The 27456-nt window shown below is 47.4% G+C and overlaps 1 protein-coding gene across 2 annotated transcripts in view; it reads left to right on the top strand.

Moving 5' to 3' along the window:
* Window positions 1–27456, top strand: part of ZWILCH (zwilch kinetochore protein) — a 34592-nt gene that overhangs the window by 3248 nt on the left and 3888 nt on the right. For both annotated transcript variants that reach the window (XM_075535814.1, XM_075535812.1), the window contains exons 3-17: window positions 200–295; window positions 4039–4157; window positions 4768–4967; window positions 5460–5530; window positions 5820–5975; window positions 8003–8074; window positions 9812–9905; window positions 10371–10420; window positions 11117–11225; window positions 11691–11770; window positions 15118–15274; window positions 17159–17187; window positions 21130–21266; window positions 22834–22929; window positions 24690–24802. In XM_075535814.1, coding sequence (XP_075391929.1) covers window positions 200–295; window positions 4039–4157; window positions 4768–4967; window positions 5460–5530; window positions 5820–5975; window positions 8003–8074; window positions 9812–9905; window positions 10371–10420; window positions 11117–11225; window positions 11691–11770; window positions 15118–15274; window positions 17159–17187; window positions 21130–21266; window positions 22834–22929; window positions 24690–24802 — 1579 coding nt within the window. The remainder of the gene's footprint in view (window positions 1–199; window positions 296–4038; window positions 4158–4767; window positions 4968–5459; window positions 5531–5819; window positions 5976–8002; window positions 8075–9811; window positions 9906–10370; window positions 10421–11116; window positions 11226–11690; window positions 11771–15117; window positions 15275–17158; window positions 17188–21129; window positions 21267–22833; window positions 22930–24689; window positions 24803–27456) is intronic.

Raw genomic sequence — 27456 nt, 5'->3', positions numbered from 1 at the left:
TTACATGCTTGAAAAAAGTCTAGAAGAATGTACAGTACCCAGCAGGTTAGTAAAAGTGGTGATCTATGGAGTGAAAAGATAGGTAGTGTGTCTGGGAGCTAGCTTTTCTAAGCACGAGGGAGAACGGGCCTTTCTGTAGTGAAATGCTTGCATGGGTGGCTGTGTAATGTGTGACATTGCTCGACATTCTTTCTGACAGACTGATATCCAGGTGCAGCTCATCAGCAAAGGCCAGCCAAACCCCCTGAAGGATATTTTAAATGAAGATGACATAGTATTCATTATGGAAAAAGTGGTAAGTAGTACTGGAACTTTTTTGTATGTAATCCTGAGTGACCAAAATTGGTAATAGTCCTTAAAGTGGATGCTAATGATTTTAGGAGTAACAGTACTGTCTAATATAAGTATAATGTGAACCATTGGATCATTTAAAATTTTTAATTTAAATTTTTTAATATTCTAGTAGTCTTAAAAAGATGAGAAGAAATGCACTTAAATGTTTTTTTTTTTTGATTGGCATCAGGTATCAAAGAACAAAAAATCAAATCATTGTGAATGAGGGGGAGTGCAGATTGGGGACCCAAGACCCATCTGTAGGCAACTGGACATTCCCTGACAGAAGTGTCGCCGGGAGGAGATGAGCCAGTCAGGGTGCAGTGTAGCAACGATGAAATATACAACTTTCCTCTAGTTCCTAAATGCTTCCTCCCCCTTCTGCTCGCCTCCCCACTATCATGATCCCAATTCTACCTTACAAATCTGGCAAGACCAGAGGATGTACACTGGTACAGATAGGAACTGGAAACACAGGGAATCCAGGACTGATGATCCCTTCAGGACCAGTAGTGAGAGTGGCAATACCCGGAGGGTGGAAAGGGGGAACCAATTATAAGGATCTACATATAACCTCATCCCTGGAGGATGGACAACAAAAAAGTGAAGGGAGTGGGTAAGATATGACAAAATAATAATTCATAAATTATTAAATTCATGAGGGAGCGGGGAGGGAGGGGCAAAAATGAGGAGCTGATGCCAAAGGCACAAACAGAAAGCAAATGTTTTGAGAATGAATGGATGTATGTATGGATTTTGGTAAGAGTTGTATGAGTCCCCACTTAAATTGTTTTTAATTTTTTTTTTAAATCGACTTTTTACAAGTTTGATGTCCAGTTTTGCATATTTTAACACAGTCTCATAATCACCACCCTAGTCAGCATAGAGAACAGTTTCATAAGCCCCAGATGCCCTTGTGCTGTTTCTGTAAGCCAGACGTTAAAATGATCATCTCAGCAGCTATTGCTTTAAACATTTATATCGCACTCTGCCTTCAGAATTGGGTCTGTATGTTACACTTACATCTCAGTTTGGACCAGCCCAGTGGTTCTCCACCTGCCTCATGCCGTGGCCCTTTCATACACTTCCTCATGTGATGGTGACCCCTGAACCGTACAATTATTTTTGTTGCTACTTCATCGCTGTCATTTTGCTACTGTTACGAATCAGGCGACCCCTGTGAAAGGGTCGTTCCACCCCCATAGGCATCCTGAGCCACAGGTTGGGACCCGCCGGCCTAGCCAGTTTCAAGTGCTCAGTGGCCACGTTACCAGCGACTGCCCTGCACCAACATGCGCTGCTAGGTTTCACTTTTTGTTGTAAAATGTAACAGATGGTGGTCTCTTAAATGTGTCCATCACTCACAAGAAGTTCAACCTTGCACTGAAAAAAGAACTGATACTTGGTTTGACAGAGCAGTTGTGATTTGTACTGGGGAGTGCTGGTTCTCCAGTTGCTTCCAGGCCAGGACACCTCCTTTGGGTCGCCTGACATCCTAAAGTGCCAGGGACAGGCTCTGAACCGGGAAAGTGAGGGGCCATTGAAAGGACGCCTGGGTCCTATTGTGCTGAGAGCCCTCATGCTGCCTGTAGGAGCCATGGGATGGGTACATGAGCAGACAACTAGCCTTCATTTTACTTATTTGTTGTCCACTATTGTGAGTTAGGCAAGGGTCTACAGAGCGGATCATTAGTTTTGCATTCAACAATTTCTGCACATTTTGTTTCACCTCGTCCATTCTAGCCCCGTCATGCCCAATCGCTTGTCCTTTTCCATCCCTTCTTCTTTTCTAACCCTCTGCCCACGGGAAAGGCCACCTCGTGGTCTTCAGTGGTTAATCTCTGTTGTAAATGAGACACACACACTTGCAGGAAGGCTTATTTTGAGAGACGCTACGCTTTCCTTTGATTTTAATGAAGGAGTGTTATTCTTGCTTATATGTGGTGGACGGATGATTGGCAAATTGAATTTGAATTTGTGATTGAATTCAAATTTTCGTTATGAAGAGAGGGAATATTTATAGAGAAAAAGCTGGAAAGATCAAGTCAGATGAAGACAGGCTACCAAGAAGGAAGTGAAGAGGAGAGGTTGTGGAAACCTGAGTTAGGGCACCGGGGAGGCTGTAGCTCGGAGATGAGGGGGTATCTGGGACATGTAGAATGGGGACAATTAAAATGCCCTTAATCTTTACAAATATCCATACAGTTGAAAGGGTTGTAGGAAGGTGGGGTATTAAAAAGGGTCATAGGGGATGTGTGTGTGTGTGTGTGTGTGATTTTGAGTAGCCCTAGCTCTAAGAACTATATTGAAAAGGGTGAAATCTAGAATTTGCCCCCACCCTCCCAAACACCACTGTCTGTCACTTTGTCATACTGTCCTGCCGTGATCCTGGAAGCTAAGTCGTCAGTACTTTAAACACCAGCAAGGTTACCCAAGGTGAGCAGGTTTCAGCAGCCTTGGAGAAAGAACATAGTAGCAGTCCACTGCTGAGGGATTAAAGCCTTAGGAAGAGAGTGCAATCGTGTCCGACGGAGGCCCAGAAGACGTGCCCCTCAGACTGGAAGGTAAGGGCAGAGTGACTCCCCAGAGCAGAGTCGCCAGAATGACATGGGTGGAGGAAAACTTTCCGGACACAACCGAACGTGAGAAAAACCATGGTCATTAATAATCAGATTATAGAATGAGCAGAGGATGAATGTAGGAAAACTGGACATCGTAGAAGTGATCTCGAATGCACAACGAGCGGTATGCTAGGCACTGATGAGCTGAAATGGACTTGTAGTGCCTATGTTGAATAGGTTTTACTCTGCTGGGAATCACATCCCATTCCTTGTCGAAAAGAACATTTCAAAATCTACCTTGAGCGCAATGCTTTCTCTGTGATAGTATAAAATCTATGTGTCTACAAAGAAGTCCCATGAATACAATTAGTATTCAAATGTACCCACCAACCACTAAAGCTAATGATGAAGAAATGGAAGAATTCTGAAATTGATCGAATATGCAACCCAGATGAACTGATAACCCTACTACGCTCGGAAAGAGGCCATCGGACTGTGAGAGTTTGGAAGCAAGAGGCCGGGAGTACCAGTGCTAACGCAGTCAGGGAGCTTTGCTCCCAGAAGAGCTTGCTGGTTAGGTGCTTTCCAGCTGGTCTCTCCGTGAACTTGGCGCGTCTCTTACGTGGGAGCCCACTGTGGCCACCGGTTCGTCAGTCCAGCTCCTGGCCGCCTTCCTCGTTTTCGCTGACCTTTCTTTTGCCAGGCCTGATGTCCTTGTGCAGGGACTGCTCTCTCCTGACAGTACGTCCAAAGGTTGTAAAATGAAGCCTTGCCCTCCTTGTCTCTTCAGAGCCCTCTGGCCATCCTTCTCCCAGGACACATTGGTTCGTCCTTTTTGCAGCCCATGGTCTTTCATGTTGTCCTCCAGCTCCACAATGCAAGTACAGTGCTTTGTCCTTGGTCTTCCTTACTCAGTGTCCAGCTTTCACATGCGTGTGAGGGTCGGGCACCCTTTAGTCCTCAGAGTCGCGTCCTTGCTCTTCCAGCCTCTGAAGAAGTCTTGGGCAGCAGACTCGGCTTCTGTGTGCCTAAGGGCCTGGAATGTGTCCACTGTGTGTTCTCTGTTATCCCCTAGTAGAACCAGGAGTCGCCTACTATCTAAATGTTCCTTTTTCTTCTTACACCTTTCCCAAACATTTTAAAGCCTTTAGAAAAAGAAGAAACTGGTTATATTGAAGAAATTCAGCCCGAAGAGACGGCCGTTTCTGATTTCTCTGCTAGTGAGAGTGCGGGGGCACTTGCTGTACCAGTTGGGAGGGCACGGTATGTTTTCCTTAGCACAGAAGTTTCCGGTGGTGAGTGAAATTGCCACCGCTCTTACACCTGTTGGAAATCATATGTATCCAATCTGGGTCTTTTTCTCTTTCCTTTCCTCTTGCTCCCTCCTTCCATCTCTCGTCTACTCTGAGCCTGTCACTCTGTCACCCTCTGGTGTGTGTGTGTCTTTGCTTGCTGTGCCTTTCACCTCTTGCCACTTAATTCTCTGATTTCTGTGACGGTGCGCCCTTTTATGGCATCTCTCAGCTGCCTGGGAGGGGGCGGGTGTGGGTCGTGTGTTGCTGCTGACTCTAGAGTCTGCAATTTGCCATATGGGGCTGCTGGGTGCTTGAAAGGGACCCTGATGACATAGCTGCTGTACACGCTGAGTGGTTGGAACCCAGCAGCCACTCCCAGGTAGAAAGATGGTCTGTCTGTCCCCACAAAGACTTAGCGTCGCAGAAACCCAAAGGGTCTGTCTGTGGGTCACTGAGTCCCAGTCGCCTCCCTGGCAGTGGCTTTGGCTTGGGTTTTCATGCACACTCTCGACTGACTCTGTGGTTCCTTAACAGCAGTCTCTTGTCTCTAATGGATTCGTTTCACTCATATTTTCAAGGCAGTTGATTGGACTTTACGCCATGGCTCACAATCCTAATATGAGCCATTTGAAGATTAGCCGGCCGGTGGCTGCCCTTGCTCCCCTTTGGATAAGGTGCGACAGTTCCGATCCTGCAGGCACATGCTGGCTCGGCGCTGAGCCCGTCACGGCCAGCAGCAGCGTCACAGGCATTGTCTTGCATGTAGCCAGCTGCCAAGGTGAGAGGTGCCTCTTCTCACTCTCTTCTGTGCATTGCCATAGTTACAGTTCTTTGTGCTGGACATTTAAAAAGTAAGCGGACGCAGGAGGGCTGCTTGGACCGCTGTGCGTCTGGCCGAGTGTGGAGCCTGCGGCCTGGCGGAGCTGTCCCCAAACACTGGAAGGAGCGGCGCAAGGCACTGCGGCCGGTGTAGTTTGGGTTTCGTTTGATCGTCTGTGGTTTGGGGTTGTTTTTATTTTATTTTTAATTCTCATTGGAGGATAAAGCAGATATGTCATGAACATTTAATGATATTTTCCGTTGTACTGTTGACCCGTTTTCTGCTTTCATTCCTTTATAAAGCTGATAATCTATCATTTAAAACTTAATTTGACAATCAGTAGTGACACATCACAATACCCTCTAAATTTGAGCCATCGCGACTTTCTAGTCCCCCTAACAGAGTCTGGTTGAACCATGCCTTGAATCCTCTTTCTTTCATGTCGTGAAGCTGATAAGCATTGCTCGGTACATCTTGAAGATGTTAAAAACTCCCACAAGAAAAGACACCATTCGTCAACTGTAAGTACCTTTCCTCTACTCATCCCCCCAGGCACCCCTCTCCCCCAAACTCTTACTGTCTTTCGGGTTTGAGGGATTTCTCGCTCCTAATGTAAGTAGATAATTTTCTGAAAGATCAAATGTTTATGCCAGGTTATGACTATAATTGAGAGCTTGCCTTTTAGATAAAAGTGGTTAAAAAGTCTGACTTTTTCATGCAAGTGTGGCGCTTTGTCTTCCTCGTGACACACAAAGCCGTTCGGGCAACGGGAGCGTGTCAGTGCACAGCCCGCCGGGCCCACTCTTTCAGGTAGCTACCAGGGGCTTTGCCCAGTACGAGCTCTTCAAGTCCACCTTGGATGACCCCGCTTCCGCATCGCCGACGACGGTGATCACTCTGGATCTCTCCTGGGGCCCTGTGGATGACATCCTTGAAATCCCTCCCCTCTCGTCCACCGCAACGCTGGTAGGAGCAGCTCCTTGTCCTCACTGGGTCACGGGACCCTCCCAGTCGGTCATCAACATTGTCGGGCGTGTGCAGGCATAGGGAAGTGTAGCGAAGACACCTGACGCTACTCCGTTTTCAGAAACGAGCGTCTGGGCTCTGAAACAAGCAGCCATCTAACCTATGTAACCCAGGATTAGAAATCATCAAATCCAAATCTGAAGATTCAATTGTGAACACCGGCTTAGAGAAGGCTGTGGCTGCCCAAAATCCATTTGCAGGATCCCACACAGATTAAGCCTCCACTGGGGTCCAGGGAAGTGAAAACCTTGGCTGTGAGACAGGTCATTGAATAGTAGATAGTGGCCGATGCAGTTACTATGTAGTCATCATTTGATCTCCCTCGGACCTGTTTTAAAGTTGTTTCTTTCAGATGTTAATATTTTCTGCTTTATCTTCAGTTGAGGTTTCTCTGTTTTGTTTTGTCATTCTGGTACTTGTTCATTGTTTTGGTTTCTTGTTTGATGTGACTTTGCACATGGAACCAGGAGAAGTCAATCTATAGGCATAGTAGCCGGATTAATAATTACTTAAGGCACAGCAGAGGGGACGGAGGGGATGGAGAGCTAGCAACAAGGACTAGGAGAAGGAAATGTCCTTAAATGGATTCTGGTCAAGATTGCACAACGCTTCTTAATAGGATTGAACAATTTAGTTGTATGATGTGAGAAGTATAAGCCAATAAAACTTTTTAAAGTGAACAAACTAAAAAGAGACTTTGCTAGTGATTCAGAAGGTCTCGAAAGGGGACTCAGGTGTGAACATCAAAGTGACTCAACAGCTTCACTACTCTTACAAGACTGTAGGTGTTGGCAGTGCTCCACGGATCTTGATAATGTTTTTGAGCCCCTCCAGCTTAAATTTGTAGGACAGAGTCTTAAGACTTCATCAGAATTTCTCACAGACATGTGTGCAAAGCTACTCCAGGCCGGGATAGAGCTGGGACGTGGGAAGAGTAATGCATTGGTTGGGTAGGTCTTCTTACAGAATAGTTGGATAGGTTTTATAGTCTCTTTAAAAATCACCTTTTAAAGTGTCTTAAGTAGTAATAGAAGGTTTTTGGTTTTTTTTAGAAAATGTGTCTTATAAGCAAAAAAGGGAGTATAAAATTGCATGTACACTATGTTTTATTTTAGAAAATGTATAGAAAGAGGCTATCGTTGAAACGTGCTACAGTGTTAGCAGCCCTGGGTGGTGGGATTGTGGATAATTATATTCTTCATGCCGCTGTCCCCCATTGAAGGAATTCACACGCATCAGCATTTTCTTCTTTTCCATCTTTTCAAGAAAGGTCTTAGGGTTCTGAACTTTGACCCATGGGCTACACAGCACAAAGTTGTTTCGTTGGGAGAGTGAAGTACATTTATCTGAAGGATTTTAGCTGTGGCATGATCCTGCTCCCTTTACTATTGAGTCTTGAGATGTGCTTCTGTCTGTTTCTTCTGTCGTGTCCTTCTCGGTCTGTTCCACTTTCCCGGGAGCATCGGAAGCCCGGCGCCTGCTAGCCCCGTGGAGCTGGTACTCCCAGTGCAGCTGCTGCTCTGCAGAGAGTGGAGAGAGGCTCCCTGCTTCCCGTGGCAGAAACTCTCTACAGCAGTGGTTCTCACCCTTCCTCATGCCGCCGCCGTTCATACCGTTCCTCCTGTGGTGGCGCCCCCCCGACCATCACGTGATTTTGGTTGCTACTTCAGTTTGCTATTGTTATGACTTGGGCGATCCCTGCGAAAGGTGTCCGACCCTCAAAGGGGTTGCGACCCACAGCTTGAGAACGGCTGCTCTGAAGGGTGGCTTTGAGTAGGAATCGACTTGACGGGTTTGGGTGGTGTCAGAAGGGGCAGGGTTGGTGCCCTCTCTGGGTAAGATGGTCTACTGAAGTATTGCCCTAACCCTGAAAATTCATCGATACCTTATGACACTGTCTATTTGTACTGTGAGGTAAACCACCGTGATCCTTCCAGATGGAAACTGACATTGTGGGACCTTTTCAGAATATTAAAGTGGAATCTGGAGAGACCAGAAGCCCTTTGAAGAATCTTCACAGACAACTGACGTTTCTCCTTGTGAGTATGGACGTGGGAGTCCTTTTCCGTTAAAGCTCGTGTTTTCCTAAGAATGCTCGCTCATGGAATTAGTACTCAGTGTTTGCTTCACAATGTGCTCGCTTAATGTAGCGTCAAAGTTCTCCTGCAATTAGAGGGAGCCTTAGAGGCCTCGCTTTTCCGCCGCCATACTGGTTTCTGTTCTGTGGATTCCGCTCTCTTCGTCCAAGCACGTGCGTGGGCTCTGCTGGGTAATGCCTGGGGTTCTGGGCGGCACCAAGGACGGAAGCCCGTGTGTCCAGGGTCTGTGTTGCCGTCATTCCAGTGCCGGTGGACTCTCAGGAAGTGCCTCGTGTACAAGTCCCACGTGTCTGTCAGCCTGCTGTACATGCCCCTTATCACCCAGCCACTGCCCACCTCGTTCTTCTCTGGTTTGCTTAAAATGTCTCTCTCGAGGTACAGATATCCCATAAAATTCACCTGTGTTATGTCTACTGCTTAATGGTTCTGTGTGTACAGTTATACAGCCATCACCACCATGAGTCTTAGGACATTTCATCATCCAGAAAGCTTAGTCACCTATTAATCACTTCCTCGGGCCCCACCCCTCAGCCTCTGAGTTTTTATTATGGTTGTTTTGTCTATGGATTTGCCTGTGCGAACATTTCGTATGAGCAGAATCCTGTATATGTGGTCTTTGGAAGCTGGCTTCTTTCATACAGCATCATGTTTCAAGGCTCATCTCTGCGGTGCCATGTTCCAGCCCTTCGTCCCTACGGGTGGCTGCAGAGTGCTCCATTGCATGGAGGTAGATGCCTCCTTGTGTGTATTCATTGCTGAGCAGTTATTTCCATATTTGGGTATTGCGGGTAATGCTGTGTGGACGTACTTTTCACATTTCTTGGAGGGGACTTGCCGGGTCAGGGCCCCCTGTGTTTTTGAGGACCTGCCAGATAGTTTTCAAAGTGGCTGTTCCACTCCACAGCCCCATCGCGAGTAGGAGGAGCCAGTTCTTCCCGCTCTGGCCTGGGGTGATCTCGTCTCTTTTTTATTGTAGCTCTTCTAGTGGGGTGAGGTGATGGCTCGTGGTTGAAACACCCGGCACATGGGAGAGCTGGAATCTAAATTCTCGTCTCTGTCTGACTGAAAAGTCTACACTCTGTTAAAATGCCCCTCATCCGATCACAGAATTCCCGAGGTGTACCTGGTCGTGAGCTCTCTGAGCTCAAGCTCCTCTACAAGTGGACATGATGTTCTGTTTTCTTTTATTCCACTTACACAACACCCGTACTCACCCCTGCCTGTTCCAGTCTGCTCCCTTTTCCTTAATTTTACTTAACGATAGTGTGTGCACGTTGTTTTACGTAACGTTGTAGTCAGTTTGTAAAGCATTGGCTGTTTGCCCAGTTGCTCCATCTGTCTGATGTGACCTTGGCCCAAGGGACAAGCATCTTGAGGGTGGGTCTGGACTCACCATTCTGTAGCCATCCGAGCCAGCTGCGGGGCATCTCCCTGGCACTCTCTGGCCGGTGCGTGACCTAGCATCTCAGCCTCAGTCGCTTGGGACGGTGCTCCTCTGCCTCCGAGGGTGCTTATTGGGATTGTGTAACACACTCATCCATACAGCACCGTGTGGAAACTGCGCCTAGAACTGCACCTGGCATGTGGTAAACACACAGAAATACTCCTAAATGTATCCTCCTTGATTCAACTTTGTTTTCTGCTAACAAGATTCTGGGCGTGTTTAATCCCAAATAGGCCTTGGCTGATGGTCTGAAGACTGGCGTGTCGGAATGGCCTGAGCCCCAGGAAGTAAAATCTGCTGTTGAACTTGTGCAGGAGTTCCTCAATGGTATTTGTTTTCCTAACTTACCCTTCTAGACTCTGCTTCCTCGAACGAGAGCACTGAACTACTCACTGGGAGTTTGGTGGCTCACAGCCCCCAGCCTCGGTGACCTAATATTGGTGTGCCGTGAGTTAGAGGTGGCTCGATGGCGCTGGGTGCGATAGAGCTTATGAGGGCTGTCAAGGAGCAGGGACCCATGTTCCAACGGCCAAGTGGCTTTTTAAACCCGGGACGGCTAACTGATGTCTTGCGTGACAGACCAGAGGGCGGCAACGGTGGCCGTGGCGTACCACCAGTGCTCAGCACCGCGCACCGGGGCTCCCCACCACGTCAAGGGGCAGCACCAGTACTGCCACCAGAGGGTTAAGCAGTCTGCTCAAAATCCCAGTTACGCTTTTACGAGCCTCATTTGCCATTTGTAATCAGGATGATGAAAAATGAGAATCTAATAAGTGCTTGCTACTTTTGCAGACTTAAATAAACTGGACGCATTTTGTGATTCTACAGTCAAGGACACAGAGGTAAGAGATTGTTATTAGCTAGAAATGGCAGCTGCAGGAGCTATTAAACTTGGGTCATTTCTTCTGTCCTCACATGGAACTGCCTGACATCAGGGATTTTAAAAAATTTGTGGGAAAGCTATCATTCTTCTGTTCACTTTCTCTGTGAGCTTTTGAAGCCCTCACAGCCAGGACAATGTGTTAGGAGCAGTTTTTATTGGTCTTTAACGTCATCATTGGCACTTTTTAATGACGTAATCCATATCTTTAAGATAACTAATATCTATGTGTATTACGAGTTGCTTGATAGCAGAGATACAGAAATGCATGTATTAGTGTATTGTAAGATATTACCACATCAATACTTTATCAGCATTTATAAGGTGGTATATTAATGTGCCCTAAGATTACCTTATTAAGTCAAGCCAGCTCAGTCCTTATTTGATGAATGGAAAGAGGCCATAAAGGTGACTTGGTGTGTATTTTGACCTAGGAAGAAAGTGGAAGGCTTGTGTTTGGGTCTCTGTTTTTAAAACAATTTTAAAAGTCCAGCTTTTGACTGTAATTCTGTAGTGAGTGGAGTTCTAGAAAATGTGCTCACGTGTGTCCTTGTGCTCCCGAGGCCCCATTTCCTCTGAGCAACGTTTAAAAGGTTGTTGTCCTTAAACTCTGTTACCTTTTCCTTTTTGTTGCTCTGGATGAACTGTGCTGTCCCAGGCAGTGAAGCGTGACTCCGCGGCGGCGGTGGAGTGCTCCATTGAGAGGATTTTCATAGCGCGGGGCGACCTTGACTTTGCCGAGCAGCTGTGGTGCAGAATGAGCAGTAGTAGGTATCCGTTTAGATCGCAAGAGAATTTTCCTGTTGTCTTTATACTACCAGTCTTGTGTGGCATTATGGTTCCTATGACACCAAATACATTTCTGTATGGTACATTATGCTCAAGAATTGCACTAAGATGAGACACTGTGTAGACCCTATCCTTTTACTTTCATTTTTGGATCTCAGACTTAGATGGTCGCCAAAACATGCATCACAGAGATGTTTGAATTTGTTAAGACACAGGAAAAGACATTCCTTAATATTATGCTAATTATGTCCTTTCCTGGCAATCAGGATTGGAAAACATGCAATCTTTCTTTGAACATGTTTTTAATCATTCTTCTGGCTTTGTTTAATTTCTTTCTTCTCCCCTTTCTTAAAGCACACACGCTCAAACGCTCTGCTCTGTTTGTGTGTCTGTAAGAGCAATGTAACGCCATGAAAGTAATGTTAGGCTGACTTGTTTCCCAGGTGTAGTCTCGTATCAAGACCTGGTGAAGTGTTTTACGTTGATCATCCAGAGTCTACAACGTGGTGACATACAGCCCTGGGTAGGTTGACGCATGTCTGTGGGAACATTTTCTTAGCAGTCGAGTGTGTTGGTTAAGGACAGGCTCTGGAAGAGACTGCTTGAGTTTGAATACTACCTGTGTAAACATCGTTAGATTTCTTTACTTTCCTGTACCCACTGTCCTTGTCTGCAAAATAGGAGTAAGAGTAAGGACTTCAGAATGCTGATTTGAAGATTAAATAATTTATTCCTCTCAAGCACCTAGTGGCTAGTCCAAGATAAACCCCTTGCCATCGAGTCAACTCCAACTCAGAGCGACTGTTGAGGGTTCTGAGACTGTACACCTTTTGGGTTTGTTTTATTGACGTAGCTCACAGACCATATAGTTGAGTGGTCTAACTGTATTTCAGAGAGTTGTGCAGTCATCACCATAATCCATTTTCAAGCATTTCCTTCATTTTTCTACCTGTTATTATTAGCTCCCTATTTCCCCCAGCATCCCTTGCCGTAACCCTAAAAAACCTGTAATCTAGTTACTGTTGCTATAGAGTTTATGTATCCTGGAATTCATATTTTAAAAGTTAGACCCAAAACAACAACAAAGTAAAATAGGAAAACCTCAGTCAAAAGGAAAGTAGGAAATAATAAAAACTAGAACATAAAAAAGGGTAAAACACAGAAAGTAAGTGATTGATGTTAATTTTAACCAAACTGTATCTGTCGTCATCCACTCTCCAGTGCACCCTGAAGACAGGACTATCCACGTCCCTGGCCATGGACCAAGGGAATCAAAGGAGGCTTAGTCTACTGGGGACCTTTGCAAATGGAGTTCAGGCTTTCACCGTCATCCACAGCCTGCTGTAAAATGCATGCTCAGAATATGAGCACTGAGCCAGTGCCCCCGCTTCTGATCTTGGATTTTAGCATCACTCTCTGGTGGGGGTGTCTTCCATGTGGACTTCGCTGAGACCTCATTCAGATGGCTGCTTGTTTTAAGACAAGCCTCAAAGATCCCACATGCTGTTCTTTCTGAAACATCATTTTAAGAACTACTACATGTGCCGTTATGTAGCTTAACCACTCCATTAGCAGTAGAAACTTTGGTCATTAAAAGGGGTAAGACTGCCCCCTAGTGGGACGCTTCCAGGCGAGCCCTCAGCACCTCCTCAGGGGTTAGTGTAAGAATATTCATCACACCTTCCTTCCTGGTAATAAAATGTAAGTGACCCAAGTTTCCACTGCTGGTGGAATGGCTAAGTCACTAAAGGCTTAGCTACATAATGGTACATGTAGTCGTTCTTAAAATGATGTTGACAATTTTTTTTAATTGGGAGCTCTTCCATCTCTTCGTGATCCATACATGCATCCATTGTGGATGTTGACAATTTTTAATGACATGGAGAAATGCTAATGTTTTTTAAAAGGCACATATGTCATGGTCTTAAAAAATTGTAAACCAGAGAAAAGCCTAGAAACAAATTTTGCTGAAACATGAATAAGCTCTAATGGTAGGGTTAGGAATTACTAGTTTTTAATGAAAAGAAAAAAATTGGTGAAAATATACATTCACCACCACCCCCAAATACACGCATCCAAATTTTATATGTGATAACTCAGTGATAGTGGTTACGTGCTTCCCCGGGTGCTGCCAGCATCAGCGCCTCTCCTCGTGCCTTAGCCTGTGCCCCGCAAAGCTCTCCATGCAAGCTTTGAACTGCTTTCGTGTGACCGATGGCTGTTGGCTCCCGTGTAGATCAGGCCTTAAAAGAGTGCAGTGCTCAGGGCAAACCTTCCTGATGAGCTGAGCCACGCTGCTGTCTCATTAAAAGGGGACTTTATGGGCTAATAGTTTCCGTGTGAGGTTTAACAATTGCTTCCAGGCAGCAGAGTCAGGGGCTCCCTGCGTCTCACTGGATCCATCCCGTCTGGTTTTCAAGGAGATGTATAGGTCTGTTCCATGACCTTTCTCCTTTTGAACAGGCTCTGTCAGGGTCACAGTCACGTTGCTCAGCGCGGATAGCAAGGTGTCATCCATTGAGTCTGGTCTCGGGTCCAGGGGGCTCATGGGGGCAATTAGACCTGCAGCCCATTTCCTTCTCCAGTTCATACAAAATATGTTTATATAACAGACGCTTAAAAGACCAGCATTGCTTGCTCTGTGGTGGAATTATATCTTGTGGTCCAAGGGCTAGTTTAGTGGTTGTATTTAACCACTATCCATGGTTGGCCATTCACACCCACCCCGCAGCTCTGTGGGAGCAAAACCTGGTCACTGGCTTCTGTAAAGAGGAGAGCTGAGAAAACCCTATCGGTCAGTTCTGTTCTGTCACGCGGGGTTGCTGTCTGTCCAGATTCCCTCGATGGCACCCAACAGTGGCCACTTCCAACTCATGGCCATCCCTGTGTACCGGGTAGGAGTGTTCTGTAGAGTCTCCAACACTGTCACTTTCAGAACCAAATCTTGGACCTGCCTTCTGAGGTGCCTCGGAATGGGCTCAGACCAGCAAGCTTTCAGCCAGTAGGGGGGGGGGGGGGTGTCTTTAATTGTTGGCACCAATCAATCTGGGGTAGTAAAGTATTTGTCCCTATGACGCAAATATTTCCCCTCTTTGGGCCATCGTTTCCCTCTCTAAATATACTAGTAAAGGTAATTATAGTTGGGGTTTTTAGTGGTGGCTTGTTTAATTACTTTGGGCTTAAATGAGGTTAAGAAAGGCTTTTAGAAATGTATATGTTTACACAGATAAACCCCTCAGGACCAATGAGAGTAGTGATACCAGGTAGGGAAGAGGAAGGTGTGGGAAAAGGGGGAACCGATCACAATGATCTACATATTACCCCCTTCCTTGGAGACAGACAACAAAAGTGGGTGAAGAGAGACATCGGACAGTGTAAGACATGAAAAAAATAATAATTTTTTAGTTATCAAGGGTTTGGGAGGGGAAAAATGAAGAGCTGATACCAAGGGTTCAAGTAGACAGAAAATGTTTTGAGAATGATGATGGCAACAAATGTACAAATGTGCTTGACACGATGGATGGATGGATGGATTGTGATGAGTTGTACGAGCCCCAGTAACATGATGTAAGAAAAATGAATGAAAGCAATGTGCTTGCTTGTTAACAGTGGCCGCCACAATGGGCTCGAGCATGGGCACAGTTGTGAAGATGGTGCAGGAGCAGGCAGGGTTCGGTTCTGCGGTGCAGGGGTCCCTCTGGGTCAGACCCACCTCGGTGACCCTTAACAACAACCACACGTGGGCTTTGTTTAAATACTTGATGGGGTCGGAGCAGGCTTATAATTTTCATCATGTTAGCTAAGATAGTTTGCTTCTTGGATTGGTGTTTATTCTTATTTTTGGTTCTATGACATTTTCTTGATGCCCAGCTGCACAGTGGGAGTAGCAGCTTACTCAGTAAGCTAATTCACCAGTCTTATCATGGGACCATGGACACTGTTTCTCTCCGCGGCACCATTCCAGTTCAAATGCTTTTGGAAATTGGTTTGGACAAACTGAAGAAAGATTATATCAGTTTTTTCATAGGTAAGTCACAGTCGTCTGCACAGGGAGTCTCTCACTTCTGTAGTAGCCCTGGCTTTGTCTCTGGCTCACTGGGGGATGACTTCTTCCACTCTTTGGGCCATCGTGTCCCCTTCTGGGGTAGCTTAAAGATAACTGTTGCAATAACGGCAATGGAGGTGGACAGAGCTGCTCTCTTCTGGAGTCTCCGGTGCTGCGAGGCAAGAGTCAGTCATTTCTCCACACCCCGCCCTCCTCTAAGCTATTCACCCACTGCTCCTCCTGTGCCATCCTGCATTTGCTGGCTGGACACTTAGCTGCAGTGGGCGCACAGAACTCAGTGCTCACAAGTAAGGGAGTGTAGTAGGGAAGTCAGTAGGCTACCACGAGTCGGGGTCAGCAAACAGTGAGGAGACAGTCCTTGGTTGGCTCAGCCAGTAGACAAGTCTCTTGGGTTCTCAGCCTCTCTGCCACATGGGCCCTTGGTCTCTGCATTCAGGGGCCAGGCAGCCCGCCTGTCACTGTCCAACAGGTCCATCGTCTCAGCCCAGATGACGTGAAAGTGCCCATCATCTCGGGCTGCCCCTCTGAGTGTCTGTGACCCAGCCGCGGAGGCGTTTAGTCTCGCAGCCTGTGCCACTGCACACCCAGGGCTTGAAACACGCTCTCCCCAGGCCCTCAGGCTTTCTCTGTTTGCTCCTGCTTGAAAGATGGCTCATCCTACAGCCAGAGGAGCAGTGAGGAGCAGGGCTGGGCAGACCTCTGTTAGTGCTACACACGCCTGTTGGCGTGGTCCCAGAGACATGGCCACGAGAGCCCTATGAAGACAGTTCCCTCACTCCGATGACTTTCACTGCTTGTTTGGTTAGGTGCCCATGTGATTATTTATGGAGCTGAAGCACTTTGAGATTCTAGGAGGTTAGCACCGCATGCATGCCATGCCGTGGAGGCTGGTCCCCGGCTTTGTAAGTTTTTCCGGGTGCAGACAGCTCCTCTTCCTCCTCCAGAGCAGCTGCGGGGTGTGAACCACTGACCTGAGCTTTTCCATCCAGCACTTACCTGGCAGCGCCACCAGCGCTCCTGTGAGGGTAAGATTGCTTTTATTAGGGCCTAGGAGCCTGGTAGCACTGTCGGAACGCTTTGGGCTGCTAACCGCCAGGTCAGTGATTCAAACCCACCTGCTGCTCGGAGCGGGGAAGATAAAGCTCTCTACTCTGGAAACAATTGTTGCCATGGAAACCCTCGAGGGTAGTTGGACTCTCTGCTATAGGATCGATGGAAAGAAGGAAAGAAAGCAAAGGTAGAAAACCGTTTCAGAGGTTTGTTTCAGAGCTCCGGGGAGGGAAGGGAGAGCAGAGAAAGGGACAGGAGCATCCTGACATCCTGAGCTCCCGGGTGAGGTTCATGGCCCCGGGCCCCACAAAGTCACACTGGCCAGGTGAGAGGTGGAGAGTTTCATAGCCCAGGTCTGGGGGGAGGGAGCAGCTGGGGAAATTTCCACTGCAACTTTGTTGTCTGCAGATCCAGAGCTAAGCAACAGCGTTCAAAGTTATCTGTAACAGTTAGCCTTCTGCACCTGGGCCTGAAGCCCACCAAAGGGGAGTGGGGGGAGGTGTCCTGGCCTCTCCTAGCTCCTTGAAGTGTTTTTACCAACTCTATCTCCTCGCCCACCTGCCCCGCTAACTCCCGCTTTGCCTGACAGTCACTATGAATCAGAATCAAACATGCATTGTAACTAGTAATTTTATAAATAGATAGTGGCATATATTTACAGATAATCTGTCCAAACTCTGGCCTTTCCCAAGGAACTATGTAGCTTAAGCATCTCTGTATGAACGGTGAGAACTTTTCTTGTGGTTTCTTACCATTTAATGGGAGAATAACTAGCACTCTTTACTTTCTGCCTAGGTCAGGAACTTGCATCTTTGAATCATTTGGTGAGTGTCTGCATTTTGTAACCTACGGTTGTTAAATGTTTGCTATGTGCTAGCCCCTGTCCGAGTCTTGGGAAGTAGGTAAGTAGAGTCCATGCCCTGACTTCATTGCAATCTAAAGATAGTATAAAGTTACCCACTTCCCCCTGCTCTTCCCAAAAAGTCACTCCCTTCAGTGCCATGGCTCATGAGCTTTTGCTAGCAATCTAGGCCCCGGACAGTGGTCGACTGTCCAAGCCAGTGAGCCATCGCTACTCTCATTGATCTAGAATGGGTAGGAAATTAAAGTGCTCACATCCCAGGACCTCTCTTTGAATGATGCATAAGGAATGGTCCGTTACTCAGAGTCCTGGGTGGGCCGGAGGAGGAAGCACTCTCTCCCGGCACTCGGCCCTCCAGCTTGGACCTGGGAGCCCCTCCTTGGCCTCCTTTGACTTTCCGCAGAAAGCTCTGGGGTGAACAACAGTGTTTCTTCTTTGTGAGGCTGACACGTCAACCCCTGCCCCAATCTCGGCTGAGGCCCCACAGAAGCCTGCGGTGACCCTCATCCCAGTGGCCTTGGGGTCTGGGCCTCCTGCGGTGCTCCTGTCGTCCCTAGGTGCTGTTTTCTTGGAGGAGGAGGTCGTTGTGGTTTGGATTCATCAAACAGTGATGGCGAGGATGAATGGGGGGCAGCAGGCAGCGTTCCTTTTTGTGCCCAGGGTTGTCACGGCACCCAATAACAACACATGGCTACTGATGTTCACCAGGGTGCAGTGCAGCACTGACAAAACACACATCCTTCCTCTAGTTCCTGAATGCTCCCCCCACTACCATGACCCAGTTCCGCCTTACACACCTGGCCAGACCGGAGTACACACACTGGCACAGAAAAGAGCTCTCAGCACATGGACTTCAAGACAGAGAAACCCCTCAGGAACAGTAGTGGGAGTAGCAATGTCATGAGGGTAGGGGACGGTTGGGTGGGAGTGAAAGGGGAGATAGGGGGAACCCATCAGAAGGTTGGATATATAGCGCCCCTCCAGGGGGGACAAATAACAGAAATGTGGATGAAAGGAGACCCTGGACAATGTAAGACACTAAATAACAATATAATTGATCCAGGATTTATGAGGTTGGGGCGGGGAGGGAAAAAAGAGGAGGTGATACCAAGGGCTCAAGTAGAAAGAAAATGGTTTGGAAATGTTGATGGCAACATATGTAAAAGTGTGCTTAATTAATACAACCGAATACCCCCCCTAAAATGAATTTTTAGAAAAATGGCTAATGACATGGTACGTCTTTTCCTGTGCTGTGGTCATTTGAATATCCTTTCTGTTGAAATGTCTGTTCGAGTCCTTTGCCCAGCTTTTGATTAGACGGTTCGTCTTTTTGTTGTTAAGTTGCACACGTGTGTGGTTTTTAAAAAGTATTTTGGGTCTTAGACCCTTATTGAATATATGGTTCCCCAATTTCTTTCCTGGCTTGTGGATTGTGTTTTGACTGTGTTGCGAAAGCCCTCTGATGAACAGCAGGGTTCATTTTTAGGGTCCCCTGTGTCTGTTTTATCTTGTACTATTTGTGCTTATGCTATCATGAAGCCCATCGATTACAAACCGGTTCCCACAACTTCACCCCTGTGTTTTCCTGTAAGGATTTTATGGTTTCCACTTTGGTACGTCAAGTCCTCGATCCATTTTTAACTGCTTTTCGCATGTGATGTGAGCCTTGGATCCGTATTCTCCCAACAGTGTCGATTGAAGAGACTTCCTTCCCCACGACATGCACATAGCACCCTTGGTGGGAATCAGTTGGCCGTAGATGTGAGGGTTTATTTCTGGACGATCCATCTGCATGTCTATCATTGTGCTAGTACCAGACTTTTAGTTCCTATGGGTGAGAGTATGTTTAGAAATCAGGAAGGGTGAGTGTTCGCTCTTATTCTTCCTCGGGCTTGTTTTAGCTAATCAGTGACTTGCCTTTCCATATACATTTTCTTTTTTTTTTTTTAAACGTTTTATTAGGGGCTCATACAACTCTTTTTTTGTGTGTGTGTACACATTTAGTTTTATTGTAACAAAGCAACTTGTACACTTTTAACGTTTAAAACTGAGCATCTTTCCTTTCCAGTGAAACAAAAAGAAAATTTAAAAATAAACAGGAACAAAATTACAATATAGAATGTCAATTCCAAAGATGATCCTACAGGTTCTGCTGATTCTCCTATCGAGTGGCAGGGCTCAAGTCATCATTAGGAGAGAATTTTATTTTAAAAGTGTCATCTTAAACTGCAAGGATGTCTGTTAAACATCACAATTAAACATGCCAAAGGAGAAGCCATGTTGTCAAAATGCCCACTTAATCCACCCAAACATCTCAAACCCACCCTTTGCTGACCTTCTATAACCCCCTTTTTTTAAGTTTTTTTTCTTTTTTTAAACAAGAGAAGTAGACAGATACATGTTGGTAAATGCTAACTGTCCATATTCACATAGAGACACAGTGTAATCTCTGGGGGCTCATACAACTCTTATCACAGTCCATACATATACATACATCAATTGTATACAGCACATCTGTACATTCTTTGCCCTAATCATTTTCTTTTCTTTCTTTCTTTTTTTTTTTTCCTTTTATTACATTTTATTAGGGACTCATACAACTCTTATCACAATCCATACATATACATACATCAATTGTATAAAGCACATCCATACATTCCCCGCCCCAATCATTCTCAAAGCATTTGCTCTCCACTTAAGCCCTTTGCATCAGGTCCTCTTTTTTTTTCCCCTCCCTCCCCGCTCCCCTCTCCCTCATGTGCCCTTTGTAATTTATACATCGTTATTTTGTCATATCTTGCTCTATCCGGAGTCTCCCTTGCCCCCCTTCTCTGCCGTCCCTCTCGCAGGGAGGAGGTCACATGTGGATCCCTGTAATCAGTTCCCCCTTTCCAACCCACTCACCCTCCACTCTCCCAGCATCGCCCTTCACACCCTTGGTCCTGAAGGTATCATCCACCCTGGATTCCCTGTGCCTCCAGCCCTCATCCATATACATTTTCAAGGAAAGCTATTGGCATTTTAATGAACATCGCATTAACTTTGGTGTTTCCATGGGATTTTTAGACTTAGAAAAATTATAACATTTTTTAAACTTAGAATTTAACAAGTTACTGAGCAGTACAAACAGTTCAACTGTTTTTTAAATAATAGAAAGGTTGGAGGTTAAGATCCACCCACAGACACATTTGGACTAGCCACTCTGTGGCTAACCTTGTTGAGGGAGGCCGGCACCTGTGAAGGGCTATTTCCCGTCCCATGTTAAGTCAACTAACAGAGATGTTATTGTGGGGGCCCCTGACTTACGTGGCCTTTTAAAAACTGGTGAAGGGTGAGAGGCGCTCCTGGCGATCTGTATACTTGACCTGCGGTGCGGAGTTACTTTTCCCACGGGTCCCCCTAGTTCCCCAGCAATGAATGGGAATGGCAGCTTATCCTGACTCTGGCTCAGTTTCTCGGTCCTTCAGGTTTTCTGGCCATTTTTAGAAGTAGACACTCCCCGTCAGCCAACCAAGTGTATGGAAGCTAAAAACTGTGGGTTCATCTCTCATTTCCTCCGGAGACCTTGGCGGGGTGGCCTAAGTTAACCACCATGGCTTCCCCAGCGGAGCTGCCCCGTGAGCCCCTAGCCAGCGAATGCGCGCCATGGTGCGCAGCAGCCAGCCATTCTCAGTCAAGGTCTCCCGTACAGTGTAGTTGGATGAACGCATCGGAAGGTGGTGCATTCTGTCTAGCTGCGTCCCGTTGGCCTCTCCCCACTGTCACCCCACCCCACGCCCCTACCAAGCCCCCACCCCTGCCAGTTATAAGCACCTAGACTTAGGTGTGGTAACAGGCTATATCCTTACCAAACATCCCATCTGTCCTTTAACTCTTTATTTTTCTGATGTGTTTTCCCTTCCAGGAGTACTTCATTTCTCCATCAGTAGACATACAAGAACAAGTTCACCGTGTTCAGAAGCTCCACCATATTCAGGAAATATTAGTCAGTTGCCTGCTGTTCATCAAACCCCAACATGAGCTCCTCTTCTCGTTGACACAGTAAGTCTGTCCCAGCGGTGCTTGCACAGGGGCTGTGTTGGCGTAGGCGCGCTGAAGCTGGTGGCAGCCGTGTCTGTCAGCGCGCTCTTCCCAACACGCACTCGCTCTGTGTTTGGTATTTCTCTGCAGTGTGGTGTAAGCACATTTGTCCTGGGAAGTAAAACAAGCAAACACGTGACTTGCTTTGTTGTATTACCTGCTTAATTGAGGTCGTCAGGAACTGAACCTGTGACCTCTCTGCGGTGTGTCAGTAGCTGCAACCAGAATGGCATTGGACTTGTTGAAGTAGAACCTGGGCCCCAGCGTCACATTAGCAGAATGGTCCCAAGTCCATGTTACAGGAAGGGAAGGAAGACTTGACTCTGTCACTGCCCACTCCCGTTAGCAAGTGTCCTTGCACTGTTTTCTCGTCTTTAAAGGAGATGGCATAACCTCGTACGTTTCTAATGAGCCCTGAACGGTGTCATGTACGTAAAGCCACTGGCCGTAGTCAATAGCCTCTCGCTGCCATCAAGGAGACTCCGGCTCACAGGACCCTGGAGGGCAGGGAGAACTGCCCTGGAGGTGCCGAGACGCTCACTCTTTATGGGAGTACGAAGCCTCGTCTTCTACCGCAGAGAAGCTGGTGGTTTCAAACTGCTGACCTCGTGGTTAGCAGCCCAGCTTGCTCCCCAGTACACTGCCAGAGCTCCTAATAAATCAGTCCTCGCTCTCCTAGCTTTCTTCCTGGACCCGAGAACTGAGTGGAGCCTGGCACCATGACCCGATCTGTTAGCAGCACTGCTCAGAGTCTTCCGAGCAGTTTGGCTGGAAACCACTGGGAGTGCCCTCCAGATAAGGACTGCCGGTGCCCTCCGTGCCCCGGCCGCACGCTGGGCCTCCGTGAGCGGCTAGAAGAGCTGCTGTCCGTTTTCCTTCGGGGAGGAAATGCTCCAGTGCTTGCCCGCCAAACCAGAGGGCCTCGCTGTAAAGGGAACAATTTGACATTGTAATTGCTCACAGGAGCTCGGCGACTCTTTTTCATTAAAGATGGGTCAAATGGCACACAAGCTGCTCAGCTCTGGAAAACGCCGTGGCTGTGTCGTTGTCCTTCTTTTGCCATGCTCTTTGTTGTTGCCCGTCCGTCTGTACCTTCCTCGCATAAGCCTTGATTTGGCCTCAAGTGTCTTTTAGGAGCCCTGGCGGTGCACGGGGGGAGCATTGTCTGCTAACTGCCAGGCTCAGACTCTCTGTTCCTCTAGAGATGAGTCTGGGACTCCCTCGAGCAGTCCTGCTCTGTCCTGCTCTGTCACCGTGAGTCAGAATGGACCTGAGAGTAGTGGGCTTTGGGTAAATAGAGTCCATATTTATGAGAAATATGTCGACTGTTGGTTGTTGTTTTTTTTTTGGAGGGGGGTAGTGAGAAACACACATACCATAACCTAAGCTTTGTTTTGTTTCCTAACTCTTCTGATACTAAAAGAAGGTTGATTCTGTTCCTGGTATGAGTGTAGGACCACCAGAGGATCTTTGTCGCCAAAGGACATGTATTCCGAAAGAGGTCTATTTATTTATTTCCTTATTTCAGATCCTGTATAAAATACTACAAACAGAATCCTCTTAATGAGCAGCACATTTTCCAGCTGCCGGTCAGACCGATTGCTATGAAACACTTATATCAAAGGTAAGCAATTTAATAAGTAAATTATACATTTCGTCTGTCCGATTTCTGGACAGTCTTGGGATCAGTGGTCCCTGGACACCTGCTGACCCAGACCTGCTCCACTTCTGAACCTCCCTCACTGTGTCTAGCTCTCTGACAGCAGCCCTGGGTCCGACCGTCGTCTGTGCTTTTGTAGACCCCTGGGCCTCTTCCACTTTTCTCTCCAGTTGTACATCCTTCAAGCTGGATAGAAAGCCAGGAAGGAGAGGCCAGCTTGAGGGGAGGTGATGGTCATGGCAGTGACTCTCAGGACAAGAGTATGGCCCTGGGCCCGAGGGTAGGGCTGTGGAGGTATGAACTGTGAGTGCCATCCACAGGGGCCTTGGCGTCGAGGCTCCCAACTCCTCCCTCAGCATATAAAGAAAACTTGACATTTTCCCATGTGAAAGTCACTCTGCGCTGCCCTCTCCCTATTGAATTCCTCCTTTGCCGAATCCTCATGAAAGTGCTCCGAGTGGTAAAGGTCACGTGCGACTGTTTCAGTACCAAACCCAGCGGGTTCCCTGTCCTTGCTCCTCAGCTTCTGTGACAGGGCATGGCGTTCTAATTGTCCTTCCACCTCTCTAGCCTGCCTCCAAGACCAACCGCAGTTCTCTTTCAAGTTCACAGGAGTGTGCCCTCTGCCCTCCCTTCTGCCTCGCCAGGGTCAGGCCCTCTGCTGGTGAGGGACTCAAAGCCCGTAGCTCCCGTTTCCCTGGACTTCTGAGCTTCATGGCAGCGTTTCTAATTGTGGATCCTCTAGACAGTTCGGCCTCTCAAACCAAGGGCCTCATCCCTTCCTTGCCGCCCCCCCTTCCTGTGTTTCCTCTCAAGTGACCTCCGTTATCCTTGACCTCATCCTGCATCTGTGTGGCCCCTCACGCCCTGCCAGCTCTATCATCGGCTCTCTTCTGCACCTCTGCACACGGTCTCTGGCACACTTCACGTCTGCATGCTTTCCTGTGCGCACTGCAGTGAACTGCTCTTCCTGACTACCCCTCCACAGTCTTCCTTCTCCCTGAGCCACTGCCTCGGTACTCATCCTGAAATTCAATCCCACTGTGTTAGTCTGGGGAGACTAGGAAAACAAATCCATAGGAGCTCATATATGGATAAGAGAGTTGTACAGTAAGAAAGCATCCCAACCCAGTGCTGTCCAAGTTCCTAAGTCCAACATTAGCCCTTATGTCTGACACCAATCTACAAAGTCCTCCTCCATCTCACAAAACACATGCAATGACGCCAACTGCAGGAGGAAAGCCAGATCGGTGAGTGTAAGCATCTCATCGCTGGCAGGGTCTCCACACCCAGGGCTGCATCGGGATAGGTCTATATGGCTTGGATGTCTTGCAGGAAGTGAGCCTTGTCACCTGAAGCAGGGAACTGGCTAAGGCAGCTGCACCCTGGTCCGACCATCAGAAAGCAAGAGACCCAAGAACTATGAGGGACAGGGAGAGCCCCCATCCTGAGCTGCCTTTCCCCACCATATCTGCCCAGCTCCTGCCTCATCATTTCCCCCATCTCTGAAGACGTTTTCTGACTCTAGCACCCCCAGTCTGATTTAGGAAATCCTCTGTTATACCCCCCTCATCCTTCATTTCTTTAAAATGTTACCATTTGTATTCATATTTCTCTTGACTCCTTCTCTTTGGTGAAAATTGGGAATTCTATGTCAGTGCTTCTCACTAGATGGCTAAGGGAGGGAGGGAGAAGATGACTGTGTTTCTATTGTCTTTCCGTAGTGAGAAGCCACAGAAATGGAGAGTGGAAATCAGTAGTGGGCAAAAGGAGGTGAAAACTGTGTGGCAACTGAGTGACAGCCCCCCTGTAGACCATCTGAATTTTCACAAACATGGTAATGGTGGTTTGTCAACTGTTTGAATCAATTGTTATGATTGAAAGTACGGTTGGTCTTGTTGTTGTTGTTATAAAATTTAGCATTATTTTGGGCTGAAAAGCCTGTAGGCTGTACCCACTGCTAAATTGTTTTTCCTGGGCTCGAGGTGTGCTGTTGAGTCGGGCGACCACAGTGACCGCGCAGGCAGGGCCGGTGCGGCCCCGCCCTCACAGCTGTGCTCCGGGTCTAGTCATTGCTGCAGCCGCTGTGTCAGTCGGTCTTGTGGAGGGCCTTCCTTGTGCCACTCTTGGTGCGGCACATGTATTCTGCATGCCGTTTGTGCAAGTCCGTGCTCAGAAAAACACAGTGTGTGCTCTTCACGGAAGGGCGCCTCCTCGTGTCCTGGGTTGAGGAAGAGAAAGTGAGGCAGAAGAGTAAGCATAAGGTTGTAAGACAAACCGCCAGCCCACACTTTACCGTCTGCTCACTCTGCAAGGCGTCTTCGCCGTGCTGGAGTACGTGCTGCGATTTCTATCACTAGGTTAAAGATACCCACTGTCTGCTCCTCTAAGGTGATGGGGTTGCTGCGACTCCTTAGCTGGTTCATGAAATTTGCTCTCCTTTGATAATTGTTGTTACATCCCTTTAGTGTTAGGACCAGAGAGCCCCTGAATACAGCAGCACAGCACAGCCCCAGCCCGGCACCCTCCCCAGATGGTCATGTGTGACCGTCGCTGCAGCCGTAGTGCTCACCCTTCCTCAGTAGGCACCTGTGAGATCTGGGTCGGACGGTCAAAGATTGCAAAAATTATACACCAATCCATTTGACCTGTCCCAGAGAGAAGACTGGCATGGCCTATCAGCGGGCGCTGCTGGGGACACAAGCAGCTGTGTTTTCTGGTCAACACTCACAGAACCGTGTCTGGAAAATGTTTATGCCCTCTCCAAAATATAGGCTATAGAAATGTTTGTCAACTAGAGGCTTTATTCATATGGCCAAACTACACAAATCCTTTTTTAAAAAAAAAAAAAAAGGAATTTTTCTGGGAGCACTCTGTCTTTTCCAGATGTGCTATAAAACCAGGAAGCTACATAAGATTGAAAATTGACTATGAAATTAGAAAAATGTCTGCCTGCAAAAAAATAATCAAGAGAGAAAAATAATAAACTAAGAGAAGCAATGTGCATTTCATGTTCAGAAAAAGGATTTGATTCCCTAGTATATAAAGAACTTTCAATCAGTAAGAAAAATAGTAATAGCAGAAGAAAGGGCCAGTCATGGGAACTATTTTACCACAAAGGAAATCCAGATGGTTTCAGAACAAAGCGAAGCTGAACCCCCCACCTAGCAAGTGAAGTGCACATTTCTATCCCAAGGGCCCCCCCTTCGCCTCTCAGTCCTACTGCTGGCAGCCCGGGGGACAGGCTGCCATCGCCCACGGCTGGTTGGAGCGGGTGACAGAGCTGCTATGTGGCCACAGTCGCCCCACTGTAAAAAGCACATGTTCTCTAGCCGGCAGTGCCCGTGAACGGTAATTTATAGGTACCCAGACCCATGAAAGACGACCTGCAAATGTGGTTATTGCTAGATTGCTCCCAGTGTCACACGACAAGGAAAATGAGACGTGGGCATAGACAAAGGTCTGGAAGAAGTCAACTAACTCTAACCCAAGAAGTGGGATGGGGAAGGGAGGGCCACTCTCAGCCCTTGCTGGACATTGGAATCATTATTGCCCGGGGTGCGGAGGGGATGGGAAAGAGGCTGCAAGGATCCGGGAGCCACAAGAACAGTACTTACCACTTCACAGGGGATTATGGGCTAGAATGCCTAAGGTTTTACAAGGGAGCACTGAGTGCATATTTGTTTTGGTTGTTTCCTGGAAAGGGGGGTGGTGGCCAGATCAGTGTGGGAACCTGTGTTGGAATCAGCTTGCCCACGCGAAGTCCACCAGCATCTCCCGCGACTCTGAGCAGGCTGCCCACCAGGAGCCTGTGATGTTTCCTGGCTGACTCCAGGGCTTGAAAACCAGCAACTCAGATGTTTGACTGTCACGTCTTATGAAAAGGGGTTCTAGAGTCTCCTGCTTAACCACCACCCCCACCCCCACCCCAGGGAAAAAAGAAAGAAAAGGGGTTTTAAAGACTGGATATGTGGGACATATCTTTGAAAAATGCCAATTTTCTTTCTAAAGTTCCGAGATAGGTAATGTATAAAAGCCAGTCTCTGAAGACGGTTCTGCCAGCTGAAGCCCCTCTTTGCACGGTGCTGCAGAAACGCGTGTTAGCTGTGCACACTGACGCAGCTGCTTCAGCAAAGAACGAAAGTCGTTTTAGATGTTAGGATAGCATAACTTGACAACTAACCAGCAATTTGAGAAAGCATTGATCCAATGACTCCTTTTATGAAAAGCAGGGATTTTTATGGAAGCACGTTTTTGTGTGTGCTTGGAAATGTACCTAAGCTCCATTTGGGCTTGAGCTTTTATAACCGATCTATTAAATCCTTGATGTGTTTTCTAGAAATTACTCGGTGACCTTTGACCCCAAAGCAAGGTACACTCTGGAAGGAGGACCTGATTCGTAACCGTCATGGCTCTTCTGATGGAGCCCCCACTGCAATTACGTAAAGCCCAACCCTGGTGGATTTCTGTCCACGATCACGTGCCTTTGAG

This window comes from Tenrec ecaudatus, chromosome 17 (assembly GCF_050624435.1).
Source record: "Tenrec ecaudatus isolate mTenEca1 chromosome 17, mTenEca1.hap1, whole genome shotgun sequence".
NCBI classification, from domain to species: Eukaryota; Metazoa; Chordata; class Mammalia; order Afrosoricida; family Tenrecidae; genus Tenrec; species Tenrec ecaudatus.
The sequence above is the reverse complement of the archived record's forward strand: the minus strand, read 5'-3'. Positions and strand labels throughout refer to the sequence as shown.